The 12,765-nt window shown below is 43.3% G+C and overlaps 1 protein-coding gene across 3 annotated transcripts in view; it reads right to left on the bottom strand.

The window, feature by feature from the left end:
• The window catches only part of Dtnb (dystrobrevin beta), a 195,113-nt gene that overhangs the window by 154,621 nt on the left and 27,727 nt on the right, over positions 1-12,765 (bottom strand). For all 3 annotated transcript variants that reach the window (XM_048353293.1, XM_048353291.1, XM_048353292.1), the window contains one exon: positions 1,895-1,975. In XM_048353293.1, coding sequence (XP_048209250.1) covers positions 1,895-1,975 — 81 coding nt within the window. The remainder of the gene's footprint in view (positions 1-1,894; positions 1,976-12,765) is intronic.

The following is a 12,765-nucleotide window of genomic DNA, read 5'->3' as shown; positions in this document are numbered from 1 at the left end:
TTTTTTTGGTCAGTCATAGGCCCTGAACACAGAGCCTGGGTACTGTTCCTGAGCTTTTTTTTTTTTTTTGCTCAAGGCTAGTGCTCTACCACTTGAGAAACAGTTCTACTTCTGGCTTTTTTTTGGTGCTTAATTGAAGATAACAGTCTCATGGACTTTCCTGCCGGGACTGGCTTCAAACTGTGATCCTTTCAGATCCCAGCCTCCTGAGTACCTAGGATTATAGGTGCGAGCCATGGCACCCCTCTACTTCTGGCTTCTTGATGTTTAATTGGAGATAAAAGCTCACAGACTTTCCTTCCTGGGCTGGCTTTGAACCACATCCTTAGATCTCATTATCCTGAGTAGCTAAGATTACAGGTTAAGTCACCAGTGCCCAGTAGCACTTGTTCAATTCCTAAGATAATGTCCTTCCCATAATTTAAGATGATTTTGTACCAATATATACACACATGAAGAAAGAACAGTATTTGTGTTTTAAGCCAGGTTTATCTTCATGGAAGTTAAAAAAAAGATTATAAATACACACATATATACTTTATTTTTTATAATCCACGTGACAGCAATTACTTATAGAAAAGGTTCATTTATATCTATATAATAAAGTTAATCAAAAAATAATTCTTATTTCACTATTATCAAAACTTAATTTTTCTTTTCCTCCACAAGTTAATAAATGGTTCACACCTGTAATCCTAGGTAATCAAAAGGCTGAGGGATAGAAATATGGCTTAGTGGTAGAGTGCTTGCCTAGCATGCATGAGGCACCAGGTTCAATTCCTCATACCACAAAAACAGAAAAAGCCAGAAGAAGAGCTGTGTTTCAAGTGACAGAGTGCTTGCTTTGAGCACAGAGAGGCATAGGGACAGTGCCTATGTCCTGAGTTCAAGCCCCAGGACTGGCAAAAATAAAATAAAAAAGAGGCTGTGGTCTGAGGAAAGAAGTTCAAAACAAGCATAGACAGTAAAGTCCATGAGAGTCTTATCTCCAATTAATCACCAAAAAGCCAGAAGTAGAACTCTGGCTCAAGTGGCAGAGCATTAGCCTTGAGCTGGGAATGTGGTGTGATAGAGTGCTTGCCATGCATGAAGCCCTGGGTTCTATTCCCCAGCACCACATAAACAGAAAAAGCCAAAAGTGGCGCTGTGGCTCAAGAGGTAGAGTGCTAGCCTTGAGCAAAAAGAAGCCAGGGACAGTGCTCAGGCCTTGAGTTCAAAGCCCCAGGACAAAAAAAAAAAAAAAAGAGTTCAGGCCCAGCACCCAGGCCCTGAGTTCAAGCTCCAGAACCGGCACTCAAGCATGTACATGCACATGCACACGCACACGCATGCGTGCGCGCACACACACACACACAAAACCCCACATTGCATTAATACTAACAACAAGAAGAACCCAATAATAAGCTTTATTCTGCACCTCCAAACTTCTGACTAGTTACCAGTTACTGGTAGCCTAACATGTAGGGATTTGGAGCTTATTAAAACCTTTTGAGTGATACAGGACTAAAATGACAAGATCTTCCTATTACATGGGCTGGGGATATGGCCTAGTGGCAAGAGTGCTTGCCTCATATACATGAGGCCCTGGGTTCAATTCCCCAGCACCACATATACAGAAAATGGCCAGAAGTGGCGCTGTGGCTCAAGTGGCAGAGTGCTAGCCTTGAGCAAAAAGAAGCCAGGGACAGTGCTCAGGCCCTGAGTCCAAGCCCCAGGACTGGCCAAAAAAAAAAGATCTTCCTATTACAAAGTTTATTTTGTTATAAATACTTAAGACACTAAAAATTCACTTGAAATCTAACACTATGACTAAAAGATACTAAAGTATTGTGTTATAAAATATGTGTTACTTGCCTATAATATCCATCATTCAAAGAAACAAGAAATTACTTACGATTACAACGCTTTTGGACAAATCGTAATTTGCAGGCTGTTCTGTAAGTTGATAGTCTTATGACATCAAAATTCTGAGCACCTGAAGGAAGGGCAAATAAAAATGTTCAACTGGATTTACCAATCAATTTTTCAATGCTAAGAAGTATGGTTCCATTACATTACAACAGTGTTCAACAGTCAACTGGCCTTCTAATCAAACAAAAACAGAGGGAGGAAGGGTTAGAAATTGCCCTCTGATATATGCCAGAATTCGAATAGGGTTTTGCCTACGTTATCCCCTCTGCCAGGCTAAGAAAACTCTGAGGGGAGGAAAAGACTTGTCTTGAGTGAATGAACCCACATGACTAGAAAATGGGAATAGGGTGACGTGGGAACTAGAGTCAAAAGCTAAATTCCATCTCAGCCAGGCCACAAACAGAACAGTACTTGGCCAGGCTCTATATAGTCTCAGCCTCAGTGTCCTGGACGTTTCTAAAAGTGGCCACGATGGTTATTTCCAAAGCAGTATATATTCTACGAGCACATTATTCCTCTTCAACAAGAACTAATGCTGGTTTCTGAACACCTGAATGAGACAATCCAACTGCTTTGTCGTTATAATTCAGAAGTGATTTATGGAACCGAGCACAGCTTGCCCCTGTTCTCACTCCTTCAGATTTCCCAGGTGCCATTCTGTGAGGGAGTTCAGATGACAGAAAAAGAAAGGCCACCAGGGAGGGTCCTGTGCAGAGCCCCTGGGAAGCCCTGAGCTTCTCAGTCTCTAGCTGAGACCTGGGACATCAAGAAGCAAAGCCAAGAAGTCAGCACTAGAAACTCGTCTTCTAAGTCTACACCCAGAAAATGTAAAAGAAAACCCATGATAGTTTGAGGTAGTAATACAGTCATAGCAACCAGAACAAAGCCTAAAATTACACATCCATAAATCAGAGGTTGTTTAAATTTCAGGACTTGCTGTAAGTGGAGTCTCCTTGAATTTCAAAGTCACTTTAGACAGCCTTGGCCAGCAATATGCATTTCTTATCCCATCTACTTTGCTTTAATGAGATTTGGCAGCAACGTCTGACCCAACAAGGGGAAGTAAACTGGCACGTAATATCTTCCACCAATATTTACAGGCATTGCTCAAGGATTTTTCCAGGGTTTAAATGAAAGTAGTGTTCACTGATCAAAAATAAAATATTTCTGTTAGTTTTACTTTAATCTTTTACCTTGATGTTAGGATTAAAAATATATCCTCCATCGTCTAGTTTTCACAATTTCTATCCATTTTACATTTGTTACATAGGTCTAGTTTCTTTTCTTAGTAAAGGTTAGAAAGTTTATTTCTTCTTATAATTGTGGAAAGTTGTACAGAAGAATATAAGCAACTAAGATATTTTTATGTGTGTATGTGATGGTATCAAGTTTGAACTCAGGACCTGGGCCTTGTCTCTTAGTTTTTTCATTCAAGGCTAAGAATCTACCATTTAAGCCACAGCTCTACTTCTAATTTTTTTATGGTTAGAGATAAGAATCTCATACTGCCCTGTTTGTTTTTTTGAAACGCAAACACTTCAATATAATTCACATACTTTAACAAGTGACCCACTTTAAAGTAAACAATTCAGTGGTTCTTTATACATCAAGTTGTGCCATCATTAATTACCACAATCAATTTACAATATTTTCTGCCAGATGTGGTGGCATATGCCTGTAATCCCAGCTACTTTGGAGGTAGAGGCAAGAGGACTACAAGTTCAAAGGTTAGCACAGGTAACGCTTATAAGACCCTATCTCAAAAACCAGGACTGGGAATATGGCCTAGTGGTAAGAGTGCTTGCCTGGCATACATGAAACCCTGAGTTCTATTCCTCAGCACCACATATACAGAAAAAAAAAGCCGGAAGTGGAGCTGTGGCTCAAGAGGTAGAGTACTAGTCTTGAGCAAAAAGAAGCCAGGGACAGTGCTCAGGCCCTGAGTCCATGCCCCAGGACTGGCAACAAAAACAAAACAAATAAAACAAAATAAATCAAAAACCATTGCAAATATAAGGACTGGAGGGATGTCCCACTGGTAGAGCATTTTCCTAGCACATGTAATGGCCCTGGGTCCAAGCCCTATTCACACACACACATACACAAATATATATATATATATATATATATATATATATATATATATGCCCTATTCACACACACACACACACAAATATATATATATATATATATATTCATCTCAAAAATAAATCTCTTCCTTTTAGCAGCACTTTTTCCACTATTTAATTCAGTTGTCTTATAATAAGTTGTATACTGCTTTCTCTGGTTCTACTATAGTGGTTATCTTAGTCTCTTGATAGAGTTCATTGAAACACAAAAGTTTCAATCAATCTCCAATCAACCAGCAAAAAGCCAGACTACAGCACAGTTCAGAAGGCATTGCTCTGGCTAATGCCTATAACTCATGCCTATACTCAGGAGGCTGAAATCTGTCTGAGGACTGTGGCTTGCAGCCAACCCTGATCTCTAATTAACCAGCAAAAAGGAGGGAAGGAAGGAGGGAAGGAAGGAAGGAAGGAAGGAAGGAAGGAAGGAAGGAAGGAAGGAAGGAAGGAAGGAAGGAAGGAAGGAAGGAGAAAAGAAAGAAACTGAAGCGGCACCACGGCTCAAGTGGTGGAACACTAGCCTTGAGCAAAAAAGCTCAAAGACAGCATCTAGGATCTTAGTTCAAGCCTCATGACCAGCACCAAAAAAGGCAGGGAGGAGGGGAGACATTGATCACCAGCAGTGAGCAATCAAGACTGAGCTGCCATCACCCCAATCCCAGTATCCACAATAGTTTAGGATGACAGAAGCCACCATGTTCAGCTATGGACTGAGAAAGGGGTCTCATGAACTTGTCTACCCTTCCATCCTCAGCCTCTGAGTAGCTAGGTAGGATTGCAATTTTGAGACATCAGTGCCTGGCAAATAATTTTTCTTTTTTGTTGTACTACCGGGGTTTGAACTCAGAGCTTGGTAATTGCTCAGTAGGTGCTTTACTGCTTAAACTATGCCTGCAGCCCCTAAGACGGCCTCTTGCTAATTGTCATTGACAGCTTTCTATACTTCACATAAACATTATTTCCACCAAGGAAAAGGAACTTCTATTAAAATGCTGAAGAAGATATACAGCCTCAGATGCTATTTTTGGTGATGGCAAACACCTCCTTTGATTTCAGAGCTGGAAATAATTCTTGGGAAATGACAATATGGAAGCCAGATCAACATCAAAGTCTTTTTTTTATAAGCAAGGAAATATAAATAATAAATAATATTAAGACAGTATCAGACACACACCCCACCCTTGCCCTAGAGGCTGGATGGCTGTGGCCCCTTCTCTCCCTTCTCTCCCACCATGCATCATCTTGGCCACAGGCCAGCAGTTCCGTAATAAACTTTTCTCTCCTGCCTGAATACCACATGGCGTTCTACTTTACTGGCTACCTACTTTAAAAACCTAACAATTGAGGTGCGGGAAGATGGCGCCACCACAGTAGGGAGGCACCCCGACTCGCTCCAACTGAATAGCGAGCTGGGAACTCCAGCACCCAACATCCCATCAAGAACCCAGCAAAACCAGTAGCCAGAAGCAGTGGAGAAACGCAGGAAAACAAAAAGGAACAAAAAAAAAAGAAGAGCCGAAAACCTACATGGAGCCGGAGAATCTACGGGGCACCCTCCCCCCACCAGCCAACCCTGGCCCGAATAGGGCCAGGTTGGGAAAGGGGACCCAGTGATCGGCAGACCAACTGCCGGGAGCTCAGAGTCCAGACAGCGGGACTCCACGGACACCAGGGCGAGTGCGGACCAAGACACACGGTGACGGGAAGTTCGGGTCCACACCAGGAATGGACGTAAGCGGCTGGGGAACCCAGCAGTGCAGAAGGGGAGAGCCGGGGATGCCACCACAACCTGCGGGACACACACACAATCCAGGACCAGTGAGTCCTCCATTACCCCCTCCCCTAACGGGAGACCAGCTATCAGAGACCCAAACCCTACAAAGAAGCTAGATCTCCCTCCCTCCCCCTCCCCTAAGGGAACAAAGAACCCCCAAATCAGGTGGGAAGCTCCCATCAGGCTCTGGGAAGTCACAGGAGTTTAGCAGGGGAAAGGTGGAGCAGCCCCAAGGCCGCCCAGGAGCCATAACTGGCTGAACCGGCCCTCCCCCCTTCCCAACAGGGGCCGGGGGACGGCCGTCAGTGCAAGCCCCACCTGAGGGCCTGGACCTTGCGGACTTTTACAACTAAAATCACAGGCGCTGGTGGGCAATACCAGCACAGCAGGAACACCTGGGCCTGATCACGCCCCCCCCTCGTAGCGGAGGCACAGTCTGAGGGCGCTAACCCTCGCCCAGACAGTTGATCCCACTGGGCCCCACACATACCGCCCCCCACAGCGGACTTGCAGGAGGGCGCAAGCACAACCCAACAACCCAGGGCCCGCTCTGGTAGGCATACCCTGCTCAGGTGGGCGGGGCCACAGCGGCAGCACCCGCTCTGGTAGGCACGCCTACACAGGAGGGCAGAGCTCTCCATCAGCCCGTGCCCACTCAGTTTGGCGCATTTCGCACAAGTGGGTGGGCTGCACCTCAACAACACCGGCCCCGGAGCGGTCCACACAGGAAGACGAACTGCCTGAGAGGTGAGCTCCTCTGACCAAGATACAGAGTGGAAAAAAGAACCAAAGAAGAGATAAGCCTCCACGCCATGCTGAATCAGCGAACAGCAAACCCCCAACAGGGGCACGCTAGGGTCAGCACAGCACAGTGGCAGGACACTGTCCCGCAGAGAAAGACACAGAATCTACCGGCCCCCAAGTGCAGGGAGAGTGATCACCTCAGCAACAACCGAGAAGGTCACGCTCACCCATTGGGAAGCAAGGTTCAACAGCCAAACCCAAACCCAGAGCCAGGACACCAGGGCACAAGGCTCCCACTGACAGAGCAGCGGGAAGCAGCACAAAACCAAACCACGGAAGCCACCCACACATCTCCAGATGCGCAAATCACAAAGAAATATAACACAGTTCATCAAAGGGCAAGCCAACTCGCCAGCTCCAAAAAGCAGCACAACTGAAGAGATGGAGAACAAAAAAGCAAATGAGGCCATGTTAACAGAAATGATGGAAAACGTCAGAAACGAAATCAGAAAACAATTCCAGGAGTTTAAAGTGGAAGTCTTGAAGGACATCCAGGACTCCAAGAAAGAAATGGAAGCAAAAATGGATACAATGCAAACCTCCGTTAAAGAAGACCTTAACATCCTGAGAAGTGAAATGCATGAAAAAATAGATTTAAAATACAACTCCTTAAAGGAAGAAATTTCCACGATCAGAGCTGATCTGACAACCATAAATAGCTCTTTGACATCCATAAACTCCGCAATTGAATCCACAGCACAAAGAATTGACCATATGGAATCCAGAATCTCTCTCTTGGACGATGAAGCAGCCAATAACAACCAGAAAATTACCACACTCCAAGAAACGGTGAAGCTTCAGGGCAGACTAATCCAGGAACTAACAGACAAAGACAAGAGATATAATCTGCGCATAATTGGAATAGAAGAAGGAGCCGAGTACCAGAGCAGAGGGCTTCATCATATTTTCAATAAAGTTATTGCAGAAAACTTCCGCAATCTCACAAGGGACCCCATCCAGGTAACCGAAGCCTATAGAACACCTGGCAGGCCAGACCCCAGAAAAGCAACCCCAAGGCACATAATATTCAAGACTTCAGATCTCAAGAATAAAGAGCAAATTCTGAATGCAGCCAAAACGAAGAAAGAAATTTTCTACAATGGAAAGAGGATCCGAATAACAGCAGACCTCTCCACACAAACCTACCAAGTGCGAAGTGAGTGGAAGAACACCATCCAAGTTCTACAGGCCAACAATATGCAACCTAGGATTAAATATCCAATGAAATTGGAGTTCACATTTGAAGGGAAAACAAGATCTTTCCATAGCAAAGAGGATCTAAAGGAGTATATGAATAAAAAACCAGCCCTACAGCGAATTCTAAGAGGGGAATCCCACCCAACAGAGATCATACAGGACACAGATAGAAACAGAAACAGAAAGAGCAGCTCACTAAAGACAAGAAAAAAAAAAAAAGAGGAAAAAACAGGCCAACAAGAAAAAGGAAGGAGAAAAAACACTCTTATCCTTGATCTCTTTGAATATAAATGGTATAAACTCTCCAATAAAGAGGAGCAGACTGGCAGAATGGATCCGCAAACAAAAAGTTGGCATCTGTTGTCTACAAGAGACCCACCTTACAGCAAGGGACAAAAACAGGCTCTGAATGAAAGGATGGAGCAAGATCTTCCAAGCAAACGCACCTACCAAAACGGCAGGTGTAGCCATCCTGATCTCAGACAAGCTGGACTTTTCATTAAAATCAACTCAAAAAGACAAAGAAGGACACTACTTTTTTTTTTTTTTTTTTTGGCCAGTCCTGGGGCTTGGGACTCAGGGCCTGAGCACTGTCCCTGGCTTCTTTTTGCTCAAGGCTAGCACTCTGCCACTTGAGCCACAGCGCCACTTCTGGCCGTTTTCTGTATATGTGGTGCTGGGGAATTGAACCCAGGGCCTCATCTACACGAGGCAAGCACTCTTGCCACTAGGCCATATCCCCAGCCCCAAGGACACTACATTTTAATACAAGGAAAAATCCAGAATCAAGACATCACGATGATAAATGTATACTCACCGAACAAAAGAGGCCCCACATATGTCAAGCAAATTCTCACAGAATTACAGAACAAGATAGACGCAAACACAATCATAGTGGGAGACTTTAATACCCCACTCTCTCCAAGAGACAGATCCAACACCCAGAGGATCAGCAAGGGAGCTGGGGACCTAAATAACACCATATCCCAAATGGATCTGACAGATCTATACAGAATCTTCCAGCCTACAGAGACCCAATACACCTTCTTCTCAGCAGCCCATGGATCATACTCCAAAACAGACCATGTCATAGCCCCCACAAAGAACCTCAGCAAATACAAAAGTATTGATGTCATCCCATGTATTATATCTCATCACAGTGGATTAAAGGTAACCCTCAATAACAACAGTTACCACAGAGGCTATACACATTCTTGGAGGCTAAACCCCACACTGTTATCCAACACATGGGCCACAGACCAAATTAAAGATGAAATCAATGAATTCATAAGCCATAATGACAATGAAAATACATCACAAAGAAACCTATGGGACAAAGCTAAGGCAGTACTGAGGGGTAAGATCATTGCCCTCAGCACTCACATTAAAAGAATGGAAGCAGAGCAGGTGAATAACCTCACGATGAAACAAAAACAACTGGAGAAACAAGAAATGACCGAATCTAAAACGACTAGGAGGAGAGAGATCACAAAGATTAAAGAAGAGATAAATCTGATTGAAAATAGAAAGACCATTCAACAAATAAATAAGACTAAAAGCTGGTTCTTTGAGAAAATATATAAAATTGATAGACCCCTCACAAGACTTACAAAAAAAAAAAAAGAGAAGAGACTCATATACGTAAAATCAGGGACTCCACCGGAAAAATTACAACAAGTACACACGATATTCAAACAATCATAAGGAGCTATTTCCAGAACCTCTATTCAGTAAAAAAACAAAAATTTTACAGAAATGGATCAATTCTTAGAGAAGTATAAACTGCCCAAACTGAACCAAGAAGAAATAAATCAACTAAATAAACCAATAACTTACAGTGAGATACAGGAGGTAATCAAGAACCTCCCGTGGGCTGGGGATATGGCCTAGTGGCAAGAGTGCCTGCCTCGGATACACGAGGCCCTAGGTTCGATTCCCCAGCACCACATATACAGAAAACGGCCAGAAGCGGTGCTGTGGCTCAAGTGACAGAGTGCTAGCCTTGAGCGGGAAGAAGCCAGGGACAGTGCTCAGGCCCTGAGTCCAAGGCCCAGGACTGGCAAAAAAAAAAAAAAAAAAAAAAAGAACCTCCCAACAAAGAAAAGCCCAGGCCCAGATGAATTCTACAAAACCTTTAGTGAGGAGCTAATACCAATACTCCTCAAACTCTTCCGCGAAATAGAAACAGAGAGAGAAATCCCAAACTCATACTATGAAGCTAATATCATACTCATTCCCAAACCAGGCAAAGACCCAACAAAAAAAGAGAACTACAAACCAATATCACTAATGAAGACAAACACAAAGCTCCTCAATAAAATATTAGCTAACAGGATCCAGAAACTGATCAAGAAAATTATACATCATGACCAAGTAGGCTTCATCCCACAGTCACAAGGATGGTTCAACATCCGTAAATCAATCAACATAATTCACCACATAAACAGAACTAAAATCAAGAATCAGATTGTTATCTCAATCGATGCCCAAAAATCCTTTGACAAAATACAACATCCATACTTATTAAAAGCTTTGGAGAGAACAGGAATAGATGGAACATTCCTCAAAACAATAAAAGCCATATACAACAGACCAACTGCTAACATCATATTAAATGGAGAGAAACTTAAATCATTCCCCCTAAACTCAGGAACAAGACAAGGATGCCTACTCTCCCCACTTCTTTTCAACATAGTGCTGGAATCCCTAGCCATAGCAATAAGGCAAGAGGAGGACATCAAAGGGATCCACATCGGCAAGGAAGAAATCAAGTTATCCCTATTCGCAGACGACATGATCTTATATCTGAAGGACCCAAAAAACTCAGTCCCCAAACTCCTACACCTAATAAACCATTTTGGCAAAGTAGCAGGATACAAAATCAATCCACAAAAGTCAGCAGCTTTTCTGTACACCAGCAATATACAAACAGAAAAGGAAATTATGGAAACAATTCCATTTACAGTAGCCAAAAAAAGAATAAAGTACCTAGGGATCAACTTAACCAAGGACGTGATGGACCTATTTAATGAAAACTATAAAAATCTAATAAGGGAAATCAAAGAAGACACAAGGAGATGGAAAGACCTCCCATGCTCATGGGTAGGCAGAATCAATATAGTGAAAATGGCCATATTGCCCAAATTGTTATACAAATTTAATGCAATCCCTATCAAAATCCCAGTCGCATTCTTCACTGAAATAGAGAAAGCAATCCATAAATTCATATGAAACAGCAAAAGACGTAGAATAGCCAAAGCAATTCTAGGCAAAAAAAGCAGTGCAGGAGGTAGCATAATACCAGACTTCAAGCTCTACTACAGGGCCATCATAACAAAAACAGCCTAGTATTGGTATAAAAACAGATCGGAAGACCAATGGATTAGAATTGAAGATCCAGAAATAAAACCGCACTCTTAAGAGTCAGCTGATATTCAACAAAGGAGCTAAGGACATACAATGGAATAAACATAGCCTCTTCAACTACTGGTGCTGGGAGAACTGGGCAGCCATATGCAGAAAACTCAAAGTAGGGGCTGGGGATATGGCCTAGTGGCAAGAGTGCTTGCCTCGTATACATGAGGCCCTGGGTTCGATTCCCCAGCACCACATATACAGAAAATGGCCAGAAGTGGAGCAGTGGCTCAAGTGGCAGAGTGCTAGCCTTGAGCAAAAAGAAGCCAGGGATGGTGCTCAGGCCCTGAGTCCACTCCCCAGGACTGGCCAAAAAAAAAAAAAAAGAAAACTCAAAGTAGACCCAAGCCTATCACCATGCACCAATACCAACTCAAAATGGATCAAGGACCTCAATATCAGACCTGAATCCTTGAAACTACTGAAGGACAGAATAGGAAAGACGCTAGAACTTATAGGCACAGGAAGGAACTTCCTGAATAGAGTCCCAGGGGCACAACAAATAGGGGAGAGACTCGACAAATGGGACTACTACAAATTAAAAAGTTTCTGCACAGCTAAGGACATAGCCACCAAAACAGAAAGACAGCCAACCATATGGGAAAGGATCTTTACCAGCACAGCAACAGACAAAGGCCTAATATCTGTCATCTACAGAGAACTCAAAAAACTAAGCCCCTCCAAGCCCAATAAACCAATTAGGAAATGGGCAAAGGAGCTAAAGAGAGACTTCACAAGAGAAGATATAAAAATGGCAAAGAAACACATGAGGAAATGCTCAACATCCCTGGTAGTAAAGGAAATGCAAATAAAAACAACCCTGAGATACCACCTCACCCCAGTTAGAATGGCCTATACTCTGAACTCAGGCAACAACAAATGCTGGAGGGGGTGTGGGGAAAGAGGAACCCTTCTCCATTGTTGGTGGGAGTGCAAATTAGTACAACCACTTTGGAGAACAGTATGGAGGTTTCTCAAAAAGCTCAATATAGACCTACCCTATGACCCAGCCATACCACTCCTAGGCATCTATCCTAAACAGCAAGTCCCAAGATATCAAAAAGACATTTGTACTTCCATGTTTATCGCGGCACAATTCACAATAGCCAAAATATGGAAACAACCCAGATGCCCCTCCACAGATGAATGGATCCAAAAAATATGGAATGGAATACTACATAGCGATTAGGAATGGTGAAATATTGTTATTCGCAGGGAAATGGTCAGAACTCGAACAAATAATGTTGAGCGAGACAAGCCTAGAACACAGAAAACAAAGGGGCATGATCTCCCTGATATAAGACTGTTAAGAAAGGGAGATGGAGGGACAGTAGAGACCAGGTCTGTGAAACCAAAAACTGCTTGTCAAATGGTATTTCCCACAGGATTGGGGCAGCGACCCAACAGTATGTAACTAAAACCAAACAACTACTCAACATATAAAGGTCAAAAATTGACCTCTCAGGGCTGGGGATATGGCCTAGTGGCAAGAGTGCCTGCCTCGGATACACGAGGCCCTAGGTTCGATTCCCCAGCACC

This window comes from Perognathus longimembris, chromosome 8 (assembly GCF_023159225.1).
Source record: "Perognathus longimembris pacificus isolate PPM17 chromosome 8, ASM2315922v1, whole genome shotgun sequence".
Lineage (NCBI taxonomy): Eukaryota > Metazoa > Chordata > Mammalia > Rodentia > Heteromyidae > Perognathus > Perognathus longimembris.
This window is presented reverse-complemented; position numbering and strand designations above follow the sequence as displayed.